Source organism: Mesoplodon densirostris, chromosome 16 (assembly GCF_025265405.1).
Source record: "Mesoplodon densirostris isolate mMesDen1 chromosome 16, mMesDen1 primary haplotype, whole genome shotgun sequence".
Lineage (NCBI taxonomy): Eukaryota > Metazoa > Chordata > Mammalia > Artiodactyla > Ziphiidae > Mesoplodon > Mesoplodon densirostris.
The window spans coordinates 48,746,294-48,772,117 of NC_082676.1; the positions used below are offsets into that span (position 1 = coordinate 48,746,294).

General features: G+C 45.6%; 1 protein-coding gene across 2 annotated transcripts in view; it reads right to left on the reverse strand.

The window, feature by feature from the left end:
- The window catches only part of PRKCB (protein kinase C beta), a 311,308-nt gene that overhangs the window by 18,494 nt on the left and 266,990 nt on the right, over positions 1-25,824 (reverse strand). For both annotated transcript variants that reach the window (XM_060120019.1, XM_060120018.1), the window contains exons 11-16: positions 25,174-25,265; positions 23,369-23,431; positions 18,093-18,231; positions 13,694-13,774; positions 13,305-13,412; positions 8,340-8,480 (exon numbers count right to left, since the gene is read on the reverse strand). In XM_060120019.1, the coding sequence (XP_059976002.1) occupies positions 8,340-8,480; positions 13,305-13,412; positions 13,694-13,774; positions 18,093-18,231; positions 23,369-23,431; positions 25,174-25,265 (624 nt within the window). The remainder of the gene's footprint in view (positions 1-8,339; positions 8,481-13,304; positions 13,413-13,693; positions 13,775-18,092; positions 18,232-23,368; positions 23,432-25,173; positions 25,266-25,824) is intronic.

Below are 25,824 nucleotides of genomic sequence, written 5' to 3' on the forward strand. Positions count from 1 at the left end.
TACCATTTCAATCAAACCGTTGGCCCCCCTGCCAAGGGACAGCTCAAAGTCACGCACCTGGCAAATGATTTAGGAACCTCACTTGGCCCAGGAACCTGTCAATTTGAACCATCTTTCGAAGGGAGCCTGGCTGAATCCACAGTTTAAGGAGGCTCTCCATGGATGGATGGAAAGGGAGATAAACAGATACACAAACTCCAGGTTACATGTCCTAAACAACCCTTGGCTATTTGTTAGTCAGTGTATGGATGTAGCCTAATTTTTTTTGTTTGTTTGTTTTTTCCTGTACGCGGGCCTCTCACTGTTGTGGCCTCTCCCGTTGCGGAGCACAGGCTCCGGACGCGCAGGCTCAGCAGCCGTGGCTCACGGGCCTAGCCGCTCCGCGGCATGTGGGATCTTCCCGGACTGGGGCACGAACCCGTGTCCCCTGCATCGGCAGGCGGACTCTCAACCACTGCGCCACCAGGGAAGCCCTAGCCTAATATTTTGATTATGATCTCTGCAAACTCCACACTCTGGATAACCACTAGAACAAACAGAACTGGGTGGGAAAACGTCTACTTCTTAACAAGCCTGCCTTGAGTGCCTCATTTCGGATGCTGCCATGCCCTGCTTCCAGGGGTTATTCAATGTCTGCTGTCTTTGCCAGCCTCGAAATCAAAGCCTTAAGGAACAAGTGAGATTTGCATCTTTTAAAAATCCTGCTAGTGAATTGTAAAAGGTGTGAATATGCTACATGTTTGTTGCAATATTTTAAAATAAATTTTAATTCATTTGAACTGTAAGAATACTTAGTCTTTTTCTATTATGTAACAGACACCATTAGATGGTGTTATCATGGTCCTCTCCCATCAGTGCTATTACAAACCTTATTAAAAGGGGCTCTAGGTACTTCTAAAAATCTTTCCAAGATACTGAGCAGATAAAATCCATGGTTCAAGTCCTGGCTTGGCCACCTCCAAGCTGCTGGACCTTGAGCAAATGTCTTAACCTTTCCAAGTTTCATGCCCTCATCTGCAACACAGTGACAATGACACTTACCTCATAGGGTTGTGAGAATTAAATGAGGTAATGCCTGGAAGGCACTTAAAACAGTGCCTGGCACAGACAAGACCTCAATATTTTTTCCAATGTATTTGAACAGTACAGGTTTTATGAGAATTATTTTAAATCCCAATATTCAAAAAAATATCCTCGTGAGCATTTGGTACTTTGGGGGAGCTAGATTCTATTCTTAAATAAATCATATTAAGCAAAAGTTAGCTCCCTTTCTTAAGCCTTGAATTTTGAGTTTTAATAGCAAACATACAAAGGTTATGCTTTGTGGCTTCAATTCAGAAATGTCAGCACATCAAACACACGTTCAGACACACACACAGAGACACTTACTCATACAGTGTAAAGGGCAATTGGGTTTGGAGGAGAATGTCACATGAACAGAATTGCAGCCCATTAAAGCAGTACTTGAAGCTTCTGACCTCAGCTACATAAACAATGTTTTCAGATGACAGAATTACCAAGAAACCAAGTCCTGTGAGCAGTTCGGCATTTAGACACCCAGAGGATGCGAGTAATGGTATGTGATCCAGTAACCTATGCAGTATTTTGGAAAGGATATTAAATGAAAGGCTGAATAAAGTAGAATGGGGAGAAGGGGCTCTGTTTTTTTAGTTTGCAAGATTCCAAGACTTTCCAGATGTGCAGATGCCTCAAAATTCTACGGGACTTTATGTAAAGTGATGAGAACAGAGAATAGGTAACCAGAGCAGAAATGATTGGCATCAGCCTATCATATGGGTGGGGCTGGAGTCTGTGAGCCTGACACCAAGGCTGGAAGGGAAGGAAGGAGGGGTGAGCACGCTGATCATGTCTAGACAGTGTCAGATGGCCGCCCTCGATGAAAGGATGTAGGGAAAGAGATGTTTCTTAATGACTAGACTGCCCTTGATGAAAGGATGTAGGGAAAGAGATGTTTCTTAATGACTATGTCCCGTCCAACTGTACTCAACCCCTGCCCAGAGTGAAATGACGATCAGATGATCATGTCTTAGGACAAGAACAGAGCCACGCTTGCTAGTGGGCAGGTCTCTGTACACACACCCTAGCACTGCAGGCTCCGTGGACTGTAATGAAACAGGGCATCCTTGTCGCCTTGTTACTTTTCTCTCACTCTTCAATTTGCTGCATCTGTGCTGCCCGTTGGGTGAGTTGATCCAAGGGCTGCCTCCATGGGGCAACTGGAGCCTTGAGCCCAAGGTCTGTGTCCCTACCTCATTTTCAGGGCGAGCCCTGCGTTAGGTGTCATGGACACCACTGGACTTCACCGAGGCAATTCATAATGATATACGAACACCACTGAAATCTCAATCAGGCGTTTTGATTTAAACACCTTATGCTAGCCTAACGTGCACTGTGACATTATAGCACCACATACCACAAATTCTCCTGTAAGACAAGCTCACCCACGGTGTGGCCTCAACACACCCTCCACGACAGCACAGCCACATTCCAAGCTGATCACCAGACAGCACCTCCCATCTGGATTAGCGCAAGAGTCTCATAACCCATCTCCTGATTTCACCCCTCCCCCCATAACAGTCAGATCAAGATACTTCTCTGCCCACCTTAGCTGCAGTAAAAGCCGCAGATCCTCAATGGCCTGTACCATCTGCCCCTCCTGTGGCCTCTCTGATCTCATCTCCTTTTACTCTCTCCCTTGCTGGCTCAGCTCAGCCACCTGGACTCTCTGCTCTTCCCTGAACGTGCCAGGCCAGCTCCTGCACCAGGGCCTTTGCACCTATTACTACCACCCAAACCACTCTCTCCCCCAGATATACACATGGCTCCCTCCTTCCCTCACCTTCTTCCCATCTTTGCTGAAATGTCACTTTCTCAGTGAGGCTTTCCAACGACCCTATTTAAAACTGATGTCTCTGTGACCTTGCTCTCCCAATCCCCATCCTTCCATAATGCTTGTCAACTTCTGACATAGTCACGGATTTCTATGTTCATTATTTGCCCACTCCCTCTAGAATATACAGAGATTTTAATTTTTATTGCTGTGTCTCCGGGGCCTAGAACAGCACCTAACATCAATAAACACCTGCTGAATGGATGACCCATAACGTCCCCACTAGAGGACGGAACCAGAACGCGCTGCTTCTCAACCCACCACTCCACCACATGCCCAGCCACATGCTCCGCCCTTCAACCACAAACCAGCACCTCCCACCCGCCGCACACTGACCTACAGCACCCTGCCACGTGTCCTAAGCCACATTCCAAGCACATTCTGTACTAAAACATATACACCCCTTCAGCACAGCCCTCACCATGCCACACTGCACACTGACTACAACAGGATCCACCAGTCAACTCACTGGCTGGTGGGACCCCACAGAACCACGATGTAGCCCCTGCTAAACCGTGGTCCAGCAGCATCCTCTCACCTGGGATCATGCTAGAAATGCAGCATCTCAGGCCCTACCCCAGACTGGCTGAATCAGAATCCACAGTTTAATCAGATGCCCAAGAGACTCTGTATGCACATTAAAGTTTAAGAAGCTCCGCTAGGCTGCATCATGGCACCTGTAGCATTGGCTGGGCAACGACAGACTGCGGAAGTCACAGCCCCCTCCATCCAAAGTCCAACAATTCATGCATTGCATCATCAGATCCTTCATCACACAACCAAACGATGCCATGACAGATACAACTCAGCACCCAAATTATAGCCCTTTATAAATAGGGTAGCTTACACAACAACCAATTTATTTGAGACACACTGCTGTACATGAGAAAAACACCCTGTGCTCTAATATATGTCTCTAAAGAATCCAGTATGTTCCTCAGCACAGTGCATTGCAGCATCCTATTTGACAGCCTTTCATTTAATCACTCATTTATTCAGTAAAAATGATTAAGCACATGTTATGTGTTCAACCTTATGCTAAGCACTGGGATCCAACCCTGAAAAAGACAGTCGCAATCTTTTAGTCTCGCCAAAAAGACAGACCTTACACTGAACAAGTAATTACGACAAAGTGTGATGAGTTTGTTGATGGGACACTAGCAGATGATCCCTACTCAGGAGTCGATAAGAGCCTCCCTGCGTGGGAGACGGTCTACCGATTTGATGAGGAGGAAGGAGGGAGGCACCAGGAGGATGGGGGATGGAGGGAGCATGGGAAGGCTTTGGGGTTTCCAGGTAGCTGGCTCCACGTGGGGAAAGCCAGGAAGGGAAGGGAAGGCACTGCATGTTTGAGGAACTGAACGACACTCAGAAATGCCAGTTCTCGAAGTAAGGAGTCTGGGGAGGCAGCAGAGACTGGACCTGGGGAGACTCTAAAAGCCATATACGCTAAGGAACAATAGACATTATCCCGGGGCTGGCAGAGAGCCATCGGGGGGGCTTTAAGCAAGAGAGTGACACGATCAGATGCACGTTAAAAAAATTACTCTTGTACCCGAAACAATACATGAGGCTAATGTGTTTCAGTAGTTTCCAATGCTACTCTGCGAAGAGCTCTTGCCACAATAAACGAGAACGACTTTAAAAATCCATTTAAAATTATTTTAATGAACCTCCAATAATAGCACCCTTCACTGATGTTTGAATATAATCCTCTGTTATTGCCCCATGTTTTTTCTTTCTCTTGCTGCACTCTATTTAATAGCATGCGTGAATCAGGAACACTGACAGATACATGCATGCCTTTTAATATCCCGCGAGGCACATGGAACTCTGCACACACTCACCGCGGGCCTTTCAGAAGGTGTGGGGAGGGGGAAATGTGAAATCCGGAGTGGGGGAGGGTGCGGGGGGAGGGGCTCTAAGGCTGGCAACTGCTGTGTGAAAGGCATATGCCCAGATTGAATCAGATGAGTGGGTGGTGTATTCATTATTATGTTTATTTCTAATTCACCCTAAGAAAATCAAGGGCAGTGCCTCTTCCCCTCAGAGCTGGTTGTAGAACATCTTGAAGTCTATAGCCCAGTCCAGTCACTGTACGTTGAAAGTCACTGTTAAACCCACATGAGGCATTTCAAGACATTGGCTGGTTGGAAACCATATCCAATATAGAACAGGTGAAGGATCCTGTAGATCATCACTAACTATTGTAATCTTTTTGTATTATCAATGATAAGAACAGCTTATTTTTCCTGAGCACCTCCTCTGAGCCAGGTTAAATATTCAAAGTATTTAACCAGTCAAAATGGGCTCTGGTTGTCAGTAGCCAGTACTAGCCGGCTAAACTTCAACCTGACTTTGAGTGATCATTATCCTAGAGGTTATAAACTGACAGCCACATATGGTTCATGGGTGTGTTTTATTTGACCTGATTTGTGTTTAATTTTTAAAACTTGTTGCTGACATATTTATAAAAATAGTGAGATTTCATATGAAAATCCCAATGAGGATGGAGCAATGCAGAGCCTGCATCCCCACAGGACCAATCTGGCTAGCCCAGTGCCTGGCTCATAGAAGGTTCTCAGGAGAAGGTAGCTATTATTATCATGGATAATATAAAAAGAATACAATAATTAGTAATAAGCCACAGGATCCTACAACTGGTCCGCTGGAGATGAACACCCACCGAGCCCTTGAGAGCCACCAGCTCCCCTGTCTGCCCCTCTCCCCACTACTCCCACCTCCCTCACTGACATTACCTGCCTGGCCTCTGTAGCTACCTGTTCCTGGAAGGTACCACCCCTCACTCAGACTGTGTGAGAACCAGTGTCTTCCTCTTAAAGAGATTTCTCTCCTTGCCACATTCCTTTGGCCTCTGTCTAGCTTCCCTCCCTGAGCATTTTTTTTTTTTTTTGCGGTACGCATGCCTCTCACTGTTGTGGCCTCTCCCGTTGCGGAGCACAGGCTCCGGACGCGCAGGCTCAGCGGCCATGGCTCACGGGACCAGCCGTTCCGTGGCATGTGGGATCTTCCCGGACCGGGGCACGAACCCGCATCCCCTGCATCGGCAGGCGGACTCTCAACCACTGCGCCACCAGGGAAGCCCCCTGTCTGAGCTTTTGACCATGAACTCCACAGCAGTGATTCCCAGCCTGGAGTGTTTATCAGATTCCCCTGGAGAGCCCCACCCCCAGGGTTTCTGATTCAGGAGGTCTGGGGCAGGGCCTGAGAATTTCATCCCTAAAGTTCCCAGGTGATACTGCTGGTCTGGGGACCACACTTTGAAAAACCACTGCTCTACACGTAAAAAAGTAACCTCAAATGTCAGTGGCTCAATGCCGGTGGGGATGGGGGCATTTGCATCTTTCCTCTGGCCAAGTGAAGAGAGATCGGTCCACATTTTGAGACCTCATGAAGAGCCCCACAAAACCCAAATGGGTTGCGTGTGCCACCTTCAAGTTCCCAGTTTCCTGAAAGGAGAATCCACTCTTCTCTTCCAGATTGCTTTTTGATCTTTTGTTATATAACAAAAGTGATGATACTGCCTATGACATGCAGGTGTACACATGAACCCCAAGTGTACACATGGACATTATCTTAGGGACTAGCACCAGCAGGACTCAACACTGTTCTGCCCCTCAAAGACTCTGCGCCCAACACAACGACCAACGTGTGACACGCCGCTAACAAAAATCATCAACTACCCCAGAGGGCCTACTGTGTACTGGGCACGTACTGAGTGCTTTATGCATTATAAGCCTCCTCTGATGGAGAAACTGTTATCATCGCTGTACTACAGACGATGCAGCGGAAGAGCAGAGAGGGGAAACGACTCGTCCAAGTTGTCCAGATGCAGAATAATCAAGGGATGGTTTGTTGGACCCACTGTATTCACTGAGGGTCAGACACTATTAGGAATATTGTGCTCAATCCTGTGTCTGTATTTTAAGATGGATGTTGATTACCTGGAGGACAACAGGCACCCGAGGTGATCTCACACGGGACATGCTTGCAGGTGGAGGAGGGGCGTGCTTAGCCTGGAAATCACAGGATTCAGGAGTATAAGGATGTGCTACAGAGAAAGAGGCTCTGGTTGATAGAACAGGACCCAGTGATGGCAATTCTGGGGAGGCTGATTTGATATCAATATACATGTTGGCAACAATTAGAAGGCCCACAACGTGGAACTGGCTGCCTCTAAAAGGACCCTGTATCTGAACACCAGGAAGTGTCCAGAGAGACACAGGATTCATCAGGGATGCTGTGATTCTAACCATTTGGGATGCGCAGGACTGGCGAGATGACAGAAGCAGCTGGGAGGCTTCCTTAAGCTACATGTCCTTCGCCCCGGGCATCCTGGTTTGCCTCTAACGGAGTCAGACTCTCTGAATCCTCGCCTCCTCACACACTGGCTGAGTGACCTTGGACAGAGCACCGAACCCCTCTGTGCTTCCATTTGCTCTTCCATTACATGGAGGCACTTGCATAATAGGTTGTTGTGAGGATTTAATCAGATGCTATGTGTGAAGTGTTTAATATGGCCAGATAAGTGGCCAAGAGATTAATAATAATGGTATCAAAACAAGCACCATTATCACTGTCATTTTCTTCATCTTAACATCTGAGACCCTCACAATTTCAGGTTTCAATGACAATGTTTATGCTCACTTTTCAGCCTCAGTCGGTAGTTTTACAACCCATAATAAAGTCACCAGGTCTCCGCTGTACTTAATCTAACAAAGAAATATCCTCCCAGTAGAACCACGGTTCCGATTAACTCAGGGGTAAACTCCTCCTCCCTGCCGAGTCTTTGGAGATGGAAGCACTACCGTGTGCACACAACTGCAGGAAATGTGAGACCTTTACTATTCTATTCTGACAGTTCTCTGAGAGCTGCATCTATGCCCAGAGCCTCCAGGAGGGCTACCAGCATGTCACTTATTCTGGTTCGCCTTGGGTGGGAGCTGGCTGGTGGTTCTGTCTTCTTTACTGACTCAGATGGAGTGTATATTTCAGAATTAAATTTAAATACTGTTGAGATAAACAGCATGCCCTTTTCAACGTCAGCATGAAGAGAAAATGACACAGTCAAACCAAGGAAAGAACGAGAGCAAAATTAGATTCTTTATCGCTGTCCAAGAATGGATCTGAACTCTGCTCACCCGAGAACCACTCCCCAAACGTTGCCAGCTCAGACAGTTACAATAATTCAATTGATAAAACAAAAACTCGATGTCCATGGTCTCCCACATTTATAGAGGCCGTGCGGATGGAAATCTCCGTTTTTGTACCCACTGCCTTTGAGTATAAATGTGAGCACTCACAGATCGAGGTCCACCCCTCGGAGGACACCGAGGGCACACGCATCGGAGAGAGAAAGAGCGTGTTATGACGTGGACCCAATAACCAGAGAGAACGGTTTACTTACGGCTTTCGGCTTATACGGGGGTTGAATCTCTTTGCGTTCAAGTTTCTCCCAGTCAATATACCGGAAAAACGCGTGCTCTTTGATGTCACGTTCACCTTCAGGTCCACAACCCAGACGTTTGCCCGGATGTTTGGTCATCAGCTTCAAAAGAAAGAGAAACGTGGAATTTAATGAATTTCAGAACAGGAAACGTGGGACTCTCAGAAATGATCACTCCTATGAATTAGGGAAGACAGTGCGAGGAAGAGTCCCAACTAATCTTTATTTTTTGCTTTTCATCCCAGCAGTAATTTCCTAGCCAGGTCTTTTTTTTTTTTTTTTTTTTGCGGTACGCTGGCCTCTCACTGTTGTGGCCTCTCCCGTTGCGGAGCACAGGCTCCGGACGTGCAGGCTCAGCGGCCATGGCTCACAGGCCCAGCCGCTCCGCGGCACGTGGGATCTTCCCGGACCGGGGCACGAACCCGTGTCCCCTGCATCGGCAGGCAGACTTTCAACCACTGCGCCACCAGGGAAGCCCCCTAGCCAGGTCTTTCTAATAGGAGGACCCGACAGTAGTGCCTGCTGCCCCCGGTCCCAGAACAAGATCCCTTATGGTTAATCAAACTTCAGCCTGAATGTGGCCCTGAACTTCAAGTTAGAAATGTCACATGATTGATTTTGATTTACGAATGAGGTTTATGCAGTTACTGATGCATTTAATGAGAACAGTTTCAATATCTTCAAATTCCCCTCCTGCCACCACGAGGAAACTGGAGTTTGACCAAAGCAAAGGGCACGTTCATTCAGATAATATTTGCATTTCTCAGTAAAGCACTTGTGAAAATGACAAGTCAGAAGAAAAAATATTAGTCAAATGGACCCAAGTTTCAAGTAATTACTTTCCAAAAGCTCATTAAATAGTCAAAACCTAGCCCAGCTCATTTCTCTTGTATCACACATTACAGTAAACTCCGCTGAGGTTTCTTTGGTGTCCCATTTAAATTACTTAATTATCAAAACCCTCCATCTTTGGGTCTCCGAGCCAGTGCTAAATAACAAGATGAATAGATGCTCCAAGATGAAACCAGACAGGCTTCCTCTTGTAAATGAACCCAAAGCAGCATGAAAATATCTCTGATCTCAAGACTTCAGCAAATGCACAGAGAGTAAAGACCGAGGAGTTGATGATTAATAAAAAAAAAAAAAAAAAAAAAAAAAGATCGGCAAGAGGCCATCAAAAGAAGAAACAAAACAATTGGAACATACAAGACCAAGAAGCTTCCCCATGAGCTACCTGACTCCAAGTAGCTCATGACGGTACTCCTTAGATTTTTGCCCAGGGCTTCAGGATTATGGGGGAAGGGATGAATCCAGCAATTCACACCTACTCTGTTGTACATTTAGCTCAGCCTGATTCTTGCTACAGATAATTTGTCATCAGAAGCTACCCTCCTACACACACACACACACACACACACACAAGCACATACTTTCCCTATATGCTTTACCTTCCAGGGGAAAAATAACTGGGCACTTAAGTTCTAAGCTACTTCTTTATTTATATATTATATGCCTGGTCTTACCTGATTCTCACAATAACCCAATGAGTTGGGTGTATTACTTTTTACCATTTGAGTGACAAGGCAACTGACACAGAGAGTAGATGGCAGAGCTGGGACTGGATCTCACCTCTGGTGACCTCTGAACCTTGAGTTTTTAGAGAAATAGATTACATGTGGTTCCCCAGGGATATTTGTGGCCTGGCTTGGTCAGGAAAAGTTTATGTAGGGCAAGGAAATTGGGCCAAGCCTTGACATTTGTATAGGATTAGGATGGCAGGAAAGAAAGGGTTACGAGGTCTTGGTTAGCACAACCAGTAACCCTATCAATAACGGCTTCCGTGTCCTGAGCACTCCCTGTGTGCCCAGGCTCTGTGCCAAAGGCTTCTCAGCTGTAACATATCACTCTTTCATCTCCACAACAACACTTTCAGGCCTCAGAAACTATTATCCTCATTTTCCACATAAAAAAACTAGGTCCTGAAAAGTAGTCACCTACTCAAGATCACACAGCTAACCAGCAGAACTATGCTTCGAACAGATCAGCCTGACCCAGAGTCTTGAAGCTCCATCTTACAGTTTCTTCTTGTTTTCACCCTAATGTGTGGCCAATTGGGGCATCTGTCTGCTTTAAGTTTGTACAAAGTGGGAATGGTGATCTGAGCAAACGTATACTAATTTTTTTTTTTTGTTTTGCGGTACGAGGGCCTCTCACTATTGTGGCCTATCCCGTTGCGGAGCACAGGCTCCGGATGCGCAGGCTCAGCAGCCATGGCTCACGGGCCCAGCTGCTCCGTGGCATGTGGGATCTTCCCGGACCAGGGCACGAACCCATGTCCCCTGCATCGGCAGGCGGACTCTCAACCATTGCGCCACCAGGGAAGCCCATTAATTTTTTTTTTTTTTTGGTGGAAAATAGGGTCTTTAATGGGATGGAAAATAGGACATTTTCAATTGCAATGGCACTGTTTTCAAAAACCTAGCTCACTTTCCATGTAGGCAGGAGAATGCCAGGCAAAAGAAAACCACTGCAGAAAACACCCAGCACTAATGCGAGGCTCTGCTCAGCTCTTGCACGCTGAACTCCTGCGCCCAAAGCCAGCCATGCAGACAGCTGGATTTAATCACTCTTCCGATCTCTGATCACCTCCCAGACAGATCCCCTGGGGCCCGCGGTTCAGGAGGAAGCATTTGGCTGTTCACTTGAGCATCACCCCTTCTCTGGAGCATCAACCTTGAAGAAAAAGCCCACACGGGCCTCAGCCGACACAATTCAGAAAGGTCCCCAAACCCAATAGTAAGAAAGTCACCCTCGTTAATCCTGAAGGTTATGGGTCTGAAATTAATAGAAATCTGCTCTACCAGGGAAACTGCTAATTGGAGCTGAAGCTGAATGCAGCTGACCTGGAAAACCCTCTCCTCCATGACCCACTTAGAACCCCAGCTGTCTAAGCAGGCAGAGCTGTGAAGGGGAAGGTCTTGAGCATGTAACGAGCACCTACTATTGTGCCAACACCACGCAAAACGCTTAGCTTTTCTGTTACCTCATTTAACACTCTCCAAAACTCTGTTTAATTAAGGATTAATATTCCATTTTTGGAGATAAACAGAAGCCCACAGATGCAAAGTAACGTGCTCAAGACCACGCACCTAGGAAGTGAAAGGGTTGAAATTTGCAAATGGTCTTGAGCTCCAAAATCTGCCACTTTAAAAATCCCCGTCTCCGGCTTCCCTGGTGGCACAGTGGTTGAGAGTCCGCCTGCCGATGCAGGGGACACGGGTTTGTGCCCCGGTCCGGGAAGATCCCACATGCCGCGTAGCGGCTAGGCCCGTGAGCCATGGCCGCTAAGCTTGCGCGTCTGGAGCCTGTGCTCCGCAATGGGAGAGGCCACAACAGTGAGAGGCCCGCGTACCGCAAAAAAAAAAAAAAAAAATCCCCGTCTCGGGAGATGCAAGCTCAAAACACAAGAGGAGGCTAGCATGTAACATAGCAGTTCCAGAATTAGTAATAGTAGGAGTAATAACCCAAGGGTTTTAGAGCAGAGTGCCAGACTCTCTTCTAAGTGATTTCCTTGTATTAACTGATCTAGTCATCAGAGAACCCTATGTGCAGTCCCATAGGTGTGTCCTCAATCTGTAGACGGAGTTGAACAACTTCCCGGTCATCATAGGGCTAATAATGCTGGAATTTGAACTCACATGGGGATTTTTGTCCAGAAAAATCAGGATAGGAGAGGGCACATTCTATCTAAAGAGACACTGGCTTCCAATTCAGCTGACTGATGTCTTACAGGAATGACGGACCAGGATGGAGAGATCAGATTTTTCAAGAGAAACTGGACAGCTGAATGTTTATGGGAAATCCCCTGATCTTTAAATGTTGGCAATTCTTTTTTTTTTTTTTTTTTTTTTTTTTGCGGTACGCGGGCCTCTCACTATCGCGGACTCTCCTGTTGCGGAGCACAGGCTCCGGACGCGCAGGCTCAGCGGCCATGGCTCACAGGCCTAGCCGCTCCACGGCATGCGGGATCTTCCCGGACCGGGGCACGAACCCGCGTCCCCTGCATCAGCAGGCGGACTCTCAACCACTGTGCCACCAGGGAAGCCCAAGGCAGTGGTTTCCAAGTGACTTTTTTTTTACAATACAGATGCCCAGACTTACTCTCTGGGGTGAGGCTGAGGTATGCGCTTTCTGAAAAAGCACTTCGGGTCATCCTGATGGCACCAACAGGGAGGACCACTGGTCTCCAGGGACTCACCCAGGTCACTGTGAGCACATCCTGGCCGAACACAAGATGCATAACAAGCGATCCTTACCCCAAAACATGTGTCCTGCTTTGTTCACAGGTGCAATTTGCATACATCACAATGTACAAATGTGCGAATTTTTCAGCCATTTGTGAGTTGGGGAGGGAGTGTGGGTTTGGGGACACTCAGTTTGGGTCAACTTATCTAGAGAATTCCTTAAACTCAATACTGCTTGATATTTTCTTAGGACAAAAGTCACACACTCCTAGTATTAACTAAACATGTAGGCCCCAGTGCAGAGTGAAGCTGAAGGATTCGTGCCACAGAGCTCTTGTGTACCTTCCCCTGGGTTCCAGCTCTTTGGCAAAGTCTCTGTGCTTCCTACCTCATTCATTCCATTAGCATTCCCCTGTGCTGGCTTAGAGCCTGAAGCCCAGCCAGCAGCAAGATGCTATTGCAGGCAGTCCTCCACGGTGCTTCTGTGCAAATTAGAAAAAAGCTCCTTTTCCTCTGGGCGGTAGCAGCTCTGTACCAGGCTCACAGGCTGGCAAGTGGGTGAGGGGTGGAGTTCAGCCTCCACTGCCCCTCCCCCGCCCTGGGCAAAGCATCCTTGTGCAGGGCACAACCAGCACCCCTGTAGGTGGTGGTCCTGGCCGCAAGCTGTAAGGGGCTCACTCACCCCTTTGCAGATGGCCACAGCTTCCTTGGACATGGACTTTGGATAAGCCACGTTGTGTTCCATGATAGACTGGAAGAGCTCATCTTCATCCTCCCCTTCAAAGGGTGCCTGTGGGACAGAGGATAGGGCGGGAGAAGGAGTCCTGCCTGAACCTCCCCCAACTGCCCCAAAACAACAAGCGCTGCTCCCTGGGGTCCACAGCAAGGCCACACTTCCAGGAAGAAGATAAGGAAAACTGGTGAACAGACTAGGGTAATAACCCCAAGGTCATGGAAGTCACAGAGGTTCAGATCTATGAGCTGGTATCAAGCTGACACTTTCTCCTAAAGAAACCATGAGGATGGCGATGGGGGAGGACTTTCCTTACAAATCACTTAAAATTCAGTTACCTGCCCAGCCAACATCTCATACAGCAGGACTCCGAATGCCCACCAATCCACGGACTTCCCATAGGGCTGATAAGCAATTATCTGGAAAACAGAAGCCATCTGTCAGGGAGACTGCAGGTTCTTGCAGCGGCTGAGACTGAATATGCGGTTCTTTTACAATAAGAGTGGAGCATCCCTGGGGGCAGGGTGGTGGGGGGAGAGCTCCTCCTTTGCCTGTCACCTGCCTATTGTGAAAGATTAAATTGGCTGTCACAGTCCCAGATGTGGGTCTCTGTCTAAAAGAGTCAGCAGGGAGCCCAGTGTCCACCCAAGCTATTTCTTTACCTAGGAAGATGGACATCCTTTTGCAGAGATACGCGCAGGCGGGGAAAACATCTGTGGATGTCACATTGCCTTTTTAAAGCACCTAGTATGGTTGTGTTATTTTCAATTTTAATACAGTGAGCGTGGCATTTTAAAGAAGAAAACCCATCTTCGTTTCTCATTCCTAAAGTAATAACATTTACACAACAATGTGAATATATTTAAGGCTACTGAACTGTATGCTTAGAACTGGTTAAGATGGTAATGTGCTTTTTTGCCAAAATTAAAAAAAACCTTTTAAGTTAAAAAATGTAATAGCATTTATTACTCTTTTACTATTTATTTAAAAATATAGATAAGCTACGAGAATGCAATTAAAATCACCCATAATCCTTTATCAAGAGAGAAATTATGATTGATATTTGGTCTATTTCCTTCTAAGTTTTTTTCTATTAATATATATTAAGCTCTGTGTGTAGGTATGTGTTTTACATAAATACTTTAATGTGGAATTTTAATAAAGTATTTTATTCATTTAGAATTTCCATGCTAATATCTGTACATCAGCATAATCAGCTTTTACCTCTGCATAATGTTCCATTGGATGGATATACCAAAATCTATTTCATCAATACCCAACTGATTAGGTTTCTTCCACGTAATTAGATATCTGGACATTTGTTCAATTTTTTTTTTCCTTAAGATAAATTCCTAGGAGTAGAACTGGTGGATCAAATGGTACACATAGTTTTAAAGATTTTGCTATTTATTACCAAATTTCCAGAGCATGGCAAAGTCTAGAACAGCTGTGTGACCATCCATCAGGATGTAGGGGTGTAAAACTAACTGTATCAAAGGGATTAGAAGGTGATACAGCAAAGGTTAAGGGCTGAGGATTGAGGGCCAGACAGTCCAGACTTGGAATCCTGACTGCTGTTTCCCAGCGTGTGACCCTGGGGGAAGTTACTTAACTTCTCTAAGTCTCAGTTTCCTCATCTACAAAATGAAGTTTATAATAATATCTCTGTCATAGGGTTTTGTGAGGATGAAAAGAAATATGTGCCTCTCACTTATTATGCCCTCGAAATGTCAGCTATGACTCAAAAGTTCTCTAATTCGGTCATGGTTTGTTTTACTCAACACATGTGTCTGAGCAACCTTGGCTATAAAGTAACTGTCCGTTTATCCAATTCCATCTCCCACCTCGGCTTCTGCCCTGAAATCAGAGGTGTCCTCTGAGGAAAACTGACCTCAAGGGATGAAGAGAAAGCTTTCTGGGAGAACACCTATTGCAAGTGTTTTCACCCTTTTTTTTAATATAAAATCAATTTAATAAGTCTATTTAATAAGTATATGCAGCACACATTTAACTGTTAGGCATTCCATTTTTCTCCATTATTAGGAATAATGCAATACATACTCTTGTATGTCTTTTACTATACGCAGGCACTATTTGATTAAATACTAATTGAATAGAGAGGTGATCAGGTCGTTAAAAATATGAATCTTAAATTTAAGAAGAATTGCCAAATTAAACTCTCAAGTGGCTGTGCTAATTTATACTCTCAGCGCTTGTGTGTTAGAGGATCTGTGTCCCCACACCCTCAACACTTTTAAAGTACTTCATGTCTCCTTCGATTCTCATGACAACCTAACAAGTTAATCCTTTTACAAAGGGAAATAGAGCCTGCGCGAGGTGAAAGAAGTAGCCGATACACTACCAAACGTAAGGTAGATAGCTAGTGGGAAGCAGCCGCATAGCACAGGGAGATCAGCTCGGTGCTTTGTGACCGCCTGGAGGGGTGGGATAGGGAGGGTGGGAGGAAGGGAGACGCAAGAGGGAGGAGATATGGGAATATATGTATATGTATAACTGATTCACTTTGTTATAAAGCAGAAACTAACACACCATTGTAAAGCAATTATACTCCAATAAAGATGTAAAATTAAAAAAAAAAAGAGCAGGGTGAAAAAAAAAAAAAAAAAGAAGTAGCCAGAGGCGATGGGGTTAGTTAATGGCAAAGCAGGGGGACACCTGACCTGAGTTTATTCCCCTCACCAGCGGGCTGCGGGCTGTGAGCTGGAGGAGGATGCAGCTTCCCCAGTAACACAAGTCGGGGCTCCTGCTTGCCGGCATCATGAGCACCCGGGAACTTTTGAAAAGCACAGATGTGGAGGCCCACCCTGCAGGGATTCTGATTCCATGCATCTAGGGTGACGCCTGGACATCCCCATTTTAAAAGCTCCCCAGGTGACTGTTAAGGGCAGCAGGACTTGTGAACCAGAGATCACTGAACTCATGGCAGATCAAGGAATTGTGTCTGATGTCCTAATCAGAGAAATGATAATAAAGCAATGTATGTCACATGGGGATAACTCCATTGGGTCCTAATAAAGGATTAAGTGCTTAAAGGATTACTTTCCAATTCCTCAAGTAATATACAAATACATTTACCTTGTGAAAAATTTAAACAGTACACAGATTAAGCTAAATTCCCCTTTACGATGGCCTTATCCTCAGAGGTAACCAATGTTGTAAAATCAGTCTGTAATCTTCCAGAGTTTCTATACTTTTGCATGCATATCTACATACTAATAAGAAACATATAGCAGTGTTCTGTGCATTAGTGTTATTTTCCAGAAATGGTATCATATTGTATTTATCATTCTGTAACTTGCTTTTTTTCTCTCAATGATATTTCCATATCTGCATATACAGATGCCTAATAGTATTCCATACTATAAATTATTCAGTCTATTGCCCATCCCTTAATCAACAAACATTGTTCAAGGTAGTGCAGACAGGTGTGCTCTGATCTTTGTAAGGGCTGAACAATATTTCTTAATATGAAATGTAGCACTGTTCCTTTATTGATCGTCTTTGAGGTTGCCTTCCGTTTTTCATTATTTTTTTGTTAAGGTTTTTTTGATGTGGACCACTTTTAAAGTCTTTACTGAATTTGTTACAATATTGCTTCTGTTTTATGTTTCAGTTTTTTTCTTTTTTGGCAGCGAGGTGTGTGGGATCTTAGCTCCCCGACCAGGGATCGATCCCTGCACCCCCTGCGTTGGAAGACAAAGTCTTAACCACTGGACCGCCAGGGAAGTCCCTATTTTTCATTATTAAAAACAGTGCTGCAATGAAGAAAGGACTTCGAACACATATCCTTCCACGTATGGAGTGTGTGTGTGTGTGTGTGTGTGTGTGTGTGTGTGTGTGTGTTTTGCAAACCAGATTCCTAGAAGAGGAACAGCTTTGGTAACAGAGTATGCAGGTTTTAAATTTAGTGCCAAGCTACTTAGTGACATGGGGCCTCCCATCACCACTGTTACATATGAAGCCTTAACAGTCAAGAAAAGAGGAATTCTAGAATGTCCATTTCCAAGACTCTATGCCAAGCTCTCAGTTCCTTTCCATAAAAATCCAGTAACAGACTGCAGAATGCCACCTTTCTGAGCACCAATTCAGAGAAAAAGGAAGGCTATCATCTGGCACAAATTTTTGTACCATGACATGTTGGGGAAATCCATTCTGCAACTGACCGTTTCCTTTGGGAAGGAACGGGGAGGCGCTAAAATAAATCTTCACACTTTCATTTATATCTTAATCATAGGAAGAAAAGTTCTGAGTCTTTTAGGATTTAGCACAACTACTGCATACCTATTAGTACACAGATCCTGTGTCATAAGTCAGTCCAGAGAATCAATCAATCCCTTCCCCCCCCTCCCCCTCCCCCCTCCCTCCCCTGAACAAATGTTTCAGTGTCATAATTAGGAGGTATCCTATGGCCATGAGCCATAGCAGCTTGATGAAGAATTTCACTGATGTGTGGTGGATGGTTCTTTTGAGTTTTATTTAAATTTTCTCCCAAACCTTGATGTATTTTGGGCCTGAGCTTCTGGATGTGTGCTAAGCTAATTTTCATGTGTGATAGCAAAGGAATAATTTAGAGGACAGGAGAAGGACCAGCCTGAGGTTTGCTTGTCAGGCACCCCCTGAACCTTTCCCAGCTCCTATGTGGCCACCTAGGGCCCCGGGGAGACATCAGTACATCAACACAACACAGACACACCTTAGGGGCTGGCACCAGCTCACCTCAGGGGCGATGTAGTCTGGAGTGCCACAGAAGGTCTTGGTTGTCACTCCGTCCCAGATGTTTTCCTTACACATGCCGAAATCAGCGATCTTGATGTGACCCTCAGAATCCAGCATCACATTGTCAAGTTTCAGGTCTCTGTGCAGACAGAAGATTTAGAGATTTAGTTAAACGCTATTTATTTCAAGTCAACCAACAACCACTCATTATGCGCCAGACACTACAGCAGGGGTGTTGGGGGCACAGCCATGGGTACGACCCAGCCCTTGCCCTCCAACAGCTTATAATCTGGCAGGGAGATACAAGGGTGCACAAACCCCTGTGCTTTGCTTTTCCTACAGAGCCAACTGTGCCAAGCGTCTCAGAAGGACACGGTGTGACAGCAGCTCTGAGAAGATGACCCACAGACAGCTAAGTCAAGGACAGAGCATCCACAGAAGCTTCCTGTATCCAGGAGCATCTCCAGAGTGCACCTCTGCCACTTCAGGACCGCTTAACGTTTCGTAGGAAGATATGTTTTACACAAAATGTTTATTTTTACAAAATCTCTGAAGATCATGGAGAAAAAAACGGATTGAGAGCATCTTATTTAACACCAAGTGCCCCAAGCTCTCCTAAGCCAGTTCCTAGGCCATGAACCCAGGAGTTTCTACTGATTCTTTCAACCAAAAAATATGTGTTGCACACCTACTATGTGACAGACACTATGCTTTGAGTGAGGTATATACTATGAACAAGATAGACAAGCATCCTGCTCTTGTTAGGATTAAATTCTAGTAGAGGGGAAAAGACAAGTACCAAGTATTCAAATCTATAAGCATGCTTATTATAGCTTCTGATGGATGGTACGAAGGAAATAAAAAGAAGGATGAGATGGACAGGAACTGAAGGAGGTTACTGTAACAGAGTGTCAGGAAGGTGTCACCTCCATGGAGTGATGTCCTAAATGACACGGGCTACACTCCCATTCTTTTATTTCATCCATGTTGATGAGGAGAGTTTGATGTCTGGGGACCCCTGCACACACCCAGTGTATCCGAAGACTCCAATATCATCACACTTTCCTCCTCCCTAAACATTGACTCCAATGTCATCACTTGGTGTTTCAGCATCAATGAGTAGGGACCATCTATGGGCCAGACTTCCTCAATCCCATTAGAAATCCAACTTCCTCAGAGGTAAAGGGATCTACTGTTCAGTTCAGATTTCTCCTTTAAATCATCTTCACTGGGTGGTGGACATCTGTGGCTTCTGCCTATTCTAGCATCCTGGGGTGAGAGCATCCTATTATTCCTTTGAAGAACCACCTTCCCTGATTCTCAAGCCATTCTCAAGCATCCTCATATTCCTTTAAAGAACCATCTTGCCTGATTCTCAAGAACCACCTTCCCTGATTCTCATGGTTGGTGATGCTGCTCTTAACTTCTAGTTCCAGGAGTGGTCATGTGGTCCTGTCCCGGCCAGTGGAAATCCTGCTGGTCACAGTGACTGGTTCAGGAATGGCCATGTGACCCACTATGAGCTACTCAAAGCCTCTGAACATCAACATCAGCCCTGGCATTTTCGCTGATACCATCAGGAAAGAGATGAGCTCTTTTTACACTGGGATTGCTCAGGTGGTAGAAAGTTAGTCTAGAAGTGCCAGGGGTCACAGATGGAAAGAAGAAAGCTAGTATAGATAAAGCAGAACCTAGAGAAAGAGAATAAATGCTCATAACATCATTTGAGCCACTGGATCCATCCAGGCCTGAAGTGAGATCTGCCTCCTGGACTTTTCAGTTGTGTCAGCCAGAAAATGCCTCCTTTAATGTAAGTTAGTTTGAATGGAGTTGCTGTCATCATCTTCAACTAAACAAATACAACCTGAAAATATATCCTGGCATCTACTGTCTGTGTCTGTGAGGTCTCTTCATCCAAGGGGAAGCTCACTTGCACCCCTGTTTACCAGCAGCAACATTCCACAATCTCTGGTGCTGTCCGTGGTGTTACCCACATCCAGCCTTCATGCTTCTCTACAAGCCACAGAGGTCTCTGAAGGCCAGCTTGGAACTTAGAAAAGCTGACTTTGCGGAAACTTGTTTCACCTAAACATACCAGGTCTGCATGTGATTTGATTGACAGAGATCCATGACATTCCCCTCAGCTTGACCACATGCCCCCAGAGAGGCAGCTGGGGCGACTCTGGAAGTGAGGACACCTTCATCTATAATAGAAAAGGAGCTTCAGGTGCTAAGGGCCAGCCGGTCATGGCGCTAGAGCACGCCCTGATCATATTCTCTGTCACATAATAGTGTTTTGATAGTCCACTCCATTCTTTTGTTTAATGTAATAAATCCTCATTTCTGCTTCTAAAGGGGGCTGGTCAGATGTTTCATATTCACAAATCCATCAAGGGCAAAATCAACACACATTCCAGAGACGGCAATCTACAAATCAGGCACTAAGTTTGGAAGGGTCGTTTGTCCTCCCCGCAACCAACATCTCCAGCCATGGTCCTCAGAGAGCGCAAGTCTAGCATGATTCCTCATCCTCTTTACTTGAGAACTGTCCAAATAACTAGAGATCCAAATGAAGAAGAGGGGGATTTATAACATTTAAAGACTTTACCAGCATGAAACCAATCTCTATGAAGTTAAAAAACCATACATCTTCTGTCATGTACATTTTTTTTACAGTTTTCACTTGATTATCAATTGCAAATACTGTCTCCACTGAAGTTCCTGATTGTGAGCAACAAAAACCAACTCTGACTATTTCAACCGGAAAAGGAGTTTTTTAAAAGGGAATTGGGGAGCTCAGAGAATCTCCAAAAAGGTGGAAGAACCAGATTTGGAGGCTACACAGCCAGGAACAATGCCTAACTGCAGCACAGAGATGCCCCAGCGAAGATGCCACTGACGTCACCACTGGGCACAGACATACTCCCTTGTTCCATGAAGCCCTAACACTGGGCTCTGGATGCTGTTGCTAAGAACTGCTTCCCCTCACGCCTCTGGAAACCAGACATAGCTGATTGACTATGGCCCCTCTCGATTCTACAGCCTCTGTTTTCTTGGTCACTAACTTCTGATTCAAGGTCTTCAGTGAGTGTGATGAGCATCAGAGCCTGAGTTGTGTGTCTGCTCTTCCTACAGAGAGGCTGTGAAAGTATCTGGCACACTAAATCTTTAGAGGAGGATATGGACTCCATTACTACTCACAAATGAAAGGGGTTCAGATGTTGAGTGGCTTAAAAAAGTGATAAATATGCCCTAAATGTATAAATAATGGAGGAAGGGAGAATGTGTCGTTAGCAGAAAAAGCTTTGCATTTAGGCACGGTCTAGCACCTAGAATGTTAATCTTTGCATTTTATGACTTGGACCAAATGGACCCCAGATCTCAATCCAGCTCCCTGCTAGACTGGAAACCTTGCCTTCAACCCCAACCCTGTTGGCAAGGACTCTAATCATTTCATCTCCTGTTTCCTCCACTGGGACTGGATTTTCTTCCAATAAACTTACAGTCCACTGTTTTATCTTCTCAGCAACGCTTGAGTGCCTTGATTCTATTCTGGTGGAGGCCCATCTTGTATAGGAGTTAGGTTCAAATGTCAGCACATAAGGTGAAAACCATGTAGAGTGAACAATTACCCATGATCCCCGTTTTTTTGGTTAAGCACCAGCTGAAGTCACGGCCTTGAATTTAGGGGCCACGTCGTATGGAAGATAATGTGTACCTTTCAACACCAGAATTACATTCAGCACAAGATGCTCCCACCATGACAGTCAAAGGAGAAACTGGGGGAATTAGAGGCTTCACAGGTCCGTCTCATGCATACGTGGTGACACATATTCATGGAGGACAAGCGTGGGCTGAATGACCACACAATTTACAGTTTAAATTATTATGGTTACTCTCTGTTTCTATTTCTTCACTGAGATCACACTGTACCACGTAAAGCCACTTGGCTTCCTGACCTTCATTCTTCCATTCGGGAGCACACAGGCAGAGCGGGGACTCAATGCATTCCGGATTTGCTACTTCATGGAGTGAAAAAAAGCCCCAGGACTCTGCAGGCTTCTGGCAAGGCCCTCACCTTCCATCCCTCCATCCCACCAGGGCCCATAGCCTCACTTCCAGTTTCTGCCTTGAGATCACCAGGGCTGATCTCTTTATGCCTTTTAGTCCCATATCCTTCAATTGCTTTAGGAAGACCAGGCCTCTGAGGGTCTTCCCTAACTCTTCAGACCCTAATCTCATGCTCTGTACAGAATGACAGGCAACCCACCACCACCCAGCCCACACCAGCCCCCTCCCCTGCTTGACTTTCCTCCATAGTACTTCTCACTACTCGACAGACTGTATTTGTATGATTTACGTTATCTGTCTTCCACCACTGGAATATGAGTTCTACAAAGGTGGGGCTTTGTCTGTTTTCTTCACGCTGTATCCCCACCATCTAGACTAGAGGCCAGCACATGGTAGGCTTTCAATAAATGTTTGTCAAATGAATGAATGAATGAATGAAACGGACTTTGATGACTCTTCAGGATCTTTTAAGTAGACCCTCGCCCATGCCAAGTGCCCTTTGGAAGCCCCGTGCCACGCGCCAGCCTCCCTTGCATAACAAACCAACGCAAGCCTGCACTGTAATGCCATTTGCATCCGTGTAGTGTAAGGAGAACTGTACACCCCGGACTCACTGACAAATAGCAGCCCCAGGCTCCATAGTTTGCTTGCATGAGATATAAAATGGGATGACTCATCCGGCTATGATCATACACTTGCTCCTGCAAAAACGGGCAAATGCCAAGTCCTGAGCTTAATCCTGTCTTTCAGGGCAAGCTACTCAGAGATCCATTTCCGAATTGTAGTTACATAGCAAAAAAAAAAAGAAGAAGAAAAAAGGAAAGAAAGAAAGAAATTTGTTTCCTAATAATATGATCCAGCACATTCTGCCAGCCATGATTCTTCAATTGCTCCCCAAATGTGGGGTCCACGGATGAGAGAAAGAAGGGCTGGGTCCCCAGGGGTGAGTTCCCTCCTCTGAGCAAATGGTCTCACATTCGAGGCTCTGAACCATCACTGGAGGAAGATCTTCTGTCATCGTATAGAGCTGCCCAAACTTTGCCAGGGCAGTGGGCAATGCTGCCTGGCAGAGTACATGCCCAAGTTAGCACTGGAGGATTCCTCCCCCACCGTGGGTTCTAATTTTAAAAGCAGTTGAAGAAAGAGGCAGGGAAGGGAGGAGCTTAGGAACCAAGGAGATGGGAAGTAGAGCAGGGTTCACTTACCGGTAAATGATGCCCTTGCTCTGTAGGAAGAACAGACCGATGGCAATTTCTGCAGCATAAAATCTGAAATAAAAAAAAAAAAAAAGCAATGGAGAAATTCAAGGACACCATATGCTTGGCAACTCTCAGAACTCAATACAATATTGAACTGGGCATAGGACATTAATGTTCCACCATGGATGGTCAACCGTACGTCTCATAAAACGAAGTATAAGAGTTTGGACGGATGAACAGGGTTTAGAGAGCTATGAGGCTAAGGACAAAATGCGGTGGGCAGAGGTTCAGCACCTGCTTAGCGGGGCGGAGGCCACGGGATATGATGAACTGGCTGGAGAAGGATCATTTCAGACTCCAGCATGATAACGGCTAACATCTGCTGAAGGCTTACCATCAACCTTGCATCATTTCAGGTTATCATCTGATTAAATCTAAATAACAATCCTATAAGGTAGGTGATACTACTACTTCCCTGTTCCTCAAATGAGGAAACTGAGGCTTAGTGACATGAAATAACTTGACCAAGTTATACAGCTAATGAATGGCACAGCCAGTATTGGAAACAGCATCTGGCTAAAGCGTAAGCTCTTCATGAAGGCCCGGAAAGAAACAGATTTTTGAGAGAACCAGAAAGCCCCGTTACAAAGGTTAGGTGGGCCTTTGGGGAACTCTGTAAAATGTCCTGACACTGTGTCTTGTGTGATAATGGAGTGAAGGTCAGTGGTCAATTAAATGTCAGAAGTACAAGAAGAGCCAACCCATTAGGACTGTGCCAAGATACACAAATGGCACGACCTGGAAGCACGAGAATGCGAACCCTACCAGAATTAGTGCTCATGACCTGGGCAGGTGGGAGGAGGGGGGCAAGGCTGAGCTGAACAGGAGCCAGCAAGCCTCTGCAATGATGGGATGGCGCCCTAGATGAGCTTCCAGAGCTTTCTAGCGGGACGATAAGAGCCTGGCAAACTCCCTAGGAGAGGTTAGCTCTGCTGATCCTATGACTGGCCGTGCTCCTATTCTCCAACAGCCGGGAGAAACAGGATGAAATTTGTGTTCTAAAGAGAAGAGACCAGCTGCCTTGTGGACTGAAGGGGACAGAATGAACTCAGCAGGGGAAACAGATTTCCAAAGACTCAGAGCCAGTCTCTCCACCTCAAGAGCCACAGAGCGTAGTCTCTATGCAGCTTGAGCCTTCATCTCCCTGGAACGAGGGCATCTAAGAGGGAAAGTGGTGTCAGACAGAGAACGTGAGCAAAGAAGATCTGGGTCAGAATTCTGGATCTGCCTCACACTAGCTCTGTGACCTTGAGCAAGTCTCTAAAAACTCTCTGGGCCTGGCACATAGTAAGCTCTCAATAAATATCAGCAAAGGAATACACAAAACCTACAATGACATTCCCCAAGGAAGCTATAGGGCTTTCTTTATGAGCCAGGGGCAAAACTTAGAGATAGAGACTTCCCTGGAAGTCCAGTGGTTAAGACTCTGCGCTTCCAATTCAAGGGGCGTGGGTTCGATCCCTGGTCAGGGAACTAAGATCCCACATGCCACGCAGTGCAGCCCCAAGAATCTTAGAGATAAAGAAACAGCTGTGGCTTTCAAGCTTCAAGTTCTTAGCTGGTGTCAAGAAAGAAAGAAGTATCCCATCTCAGCAGAACACCCTTTGCCCCAGCCATGTATTTCTCAGAAGCCCAAGATGTTTAAAGAAAAACTCGAGATGTTTTAAATCTCTATTCGACTAAGAACCCCAAAGAACTAACAACCCACCCATTTATCCCAAGGGAAAAGCACAGCACCAGTTCTCACTTACACAGCGTGAGGTTCCTTGAACCGGCCCACTTGTTGGATGTGGTACATGAGGTCGCCACCATTCACATACTCCATCACAAAGTACAGGCGGTCCTGGGAGAAGACAGCAAAGAGCAAAGTCAGCCTCTTACAGTTCCTTGGGTTCCAAATGGAGAGCAGGTAATAGCTGGGATTTATGATCAAAACCACCAGGACTCTATGACAGGTTGGGTGCACTGTTTCCCCAAGTGGAGTATTTGTGCCACTGGAAGTATGCAAGTGACCACAGGCAGCATGTGAATTGTTTTTTTAAATTAATAACGCTAACTTTATACTTGTCGGTACTGGAAAATATAATTAGCACATTAATGTCGTGACTTAGTGGCTATCATTGTTTAGTAAATCTTATTTTAATAAACAGTGGAGACTATTAAGTGAATCATATACCCATAATAGGTAAGCTGCAGGAGCCAGCCTCCACCATGTCCCTTGTGGTTTCCACTGCCCGGTGTTCACATCCTGGTGTAGTCCCTTCCATCTGAGAATTGGACTGACTTGTGTAACCAATAGGATATTGTAAAAATGACAGTGTGTGGCTTCCGGGACTGGTTGCGTTGTGAAATATGTGTTTCTGTTTTACTTATATATTAGGGTGGCTGGGTCACTGTGTAAA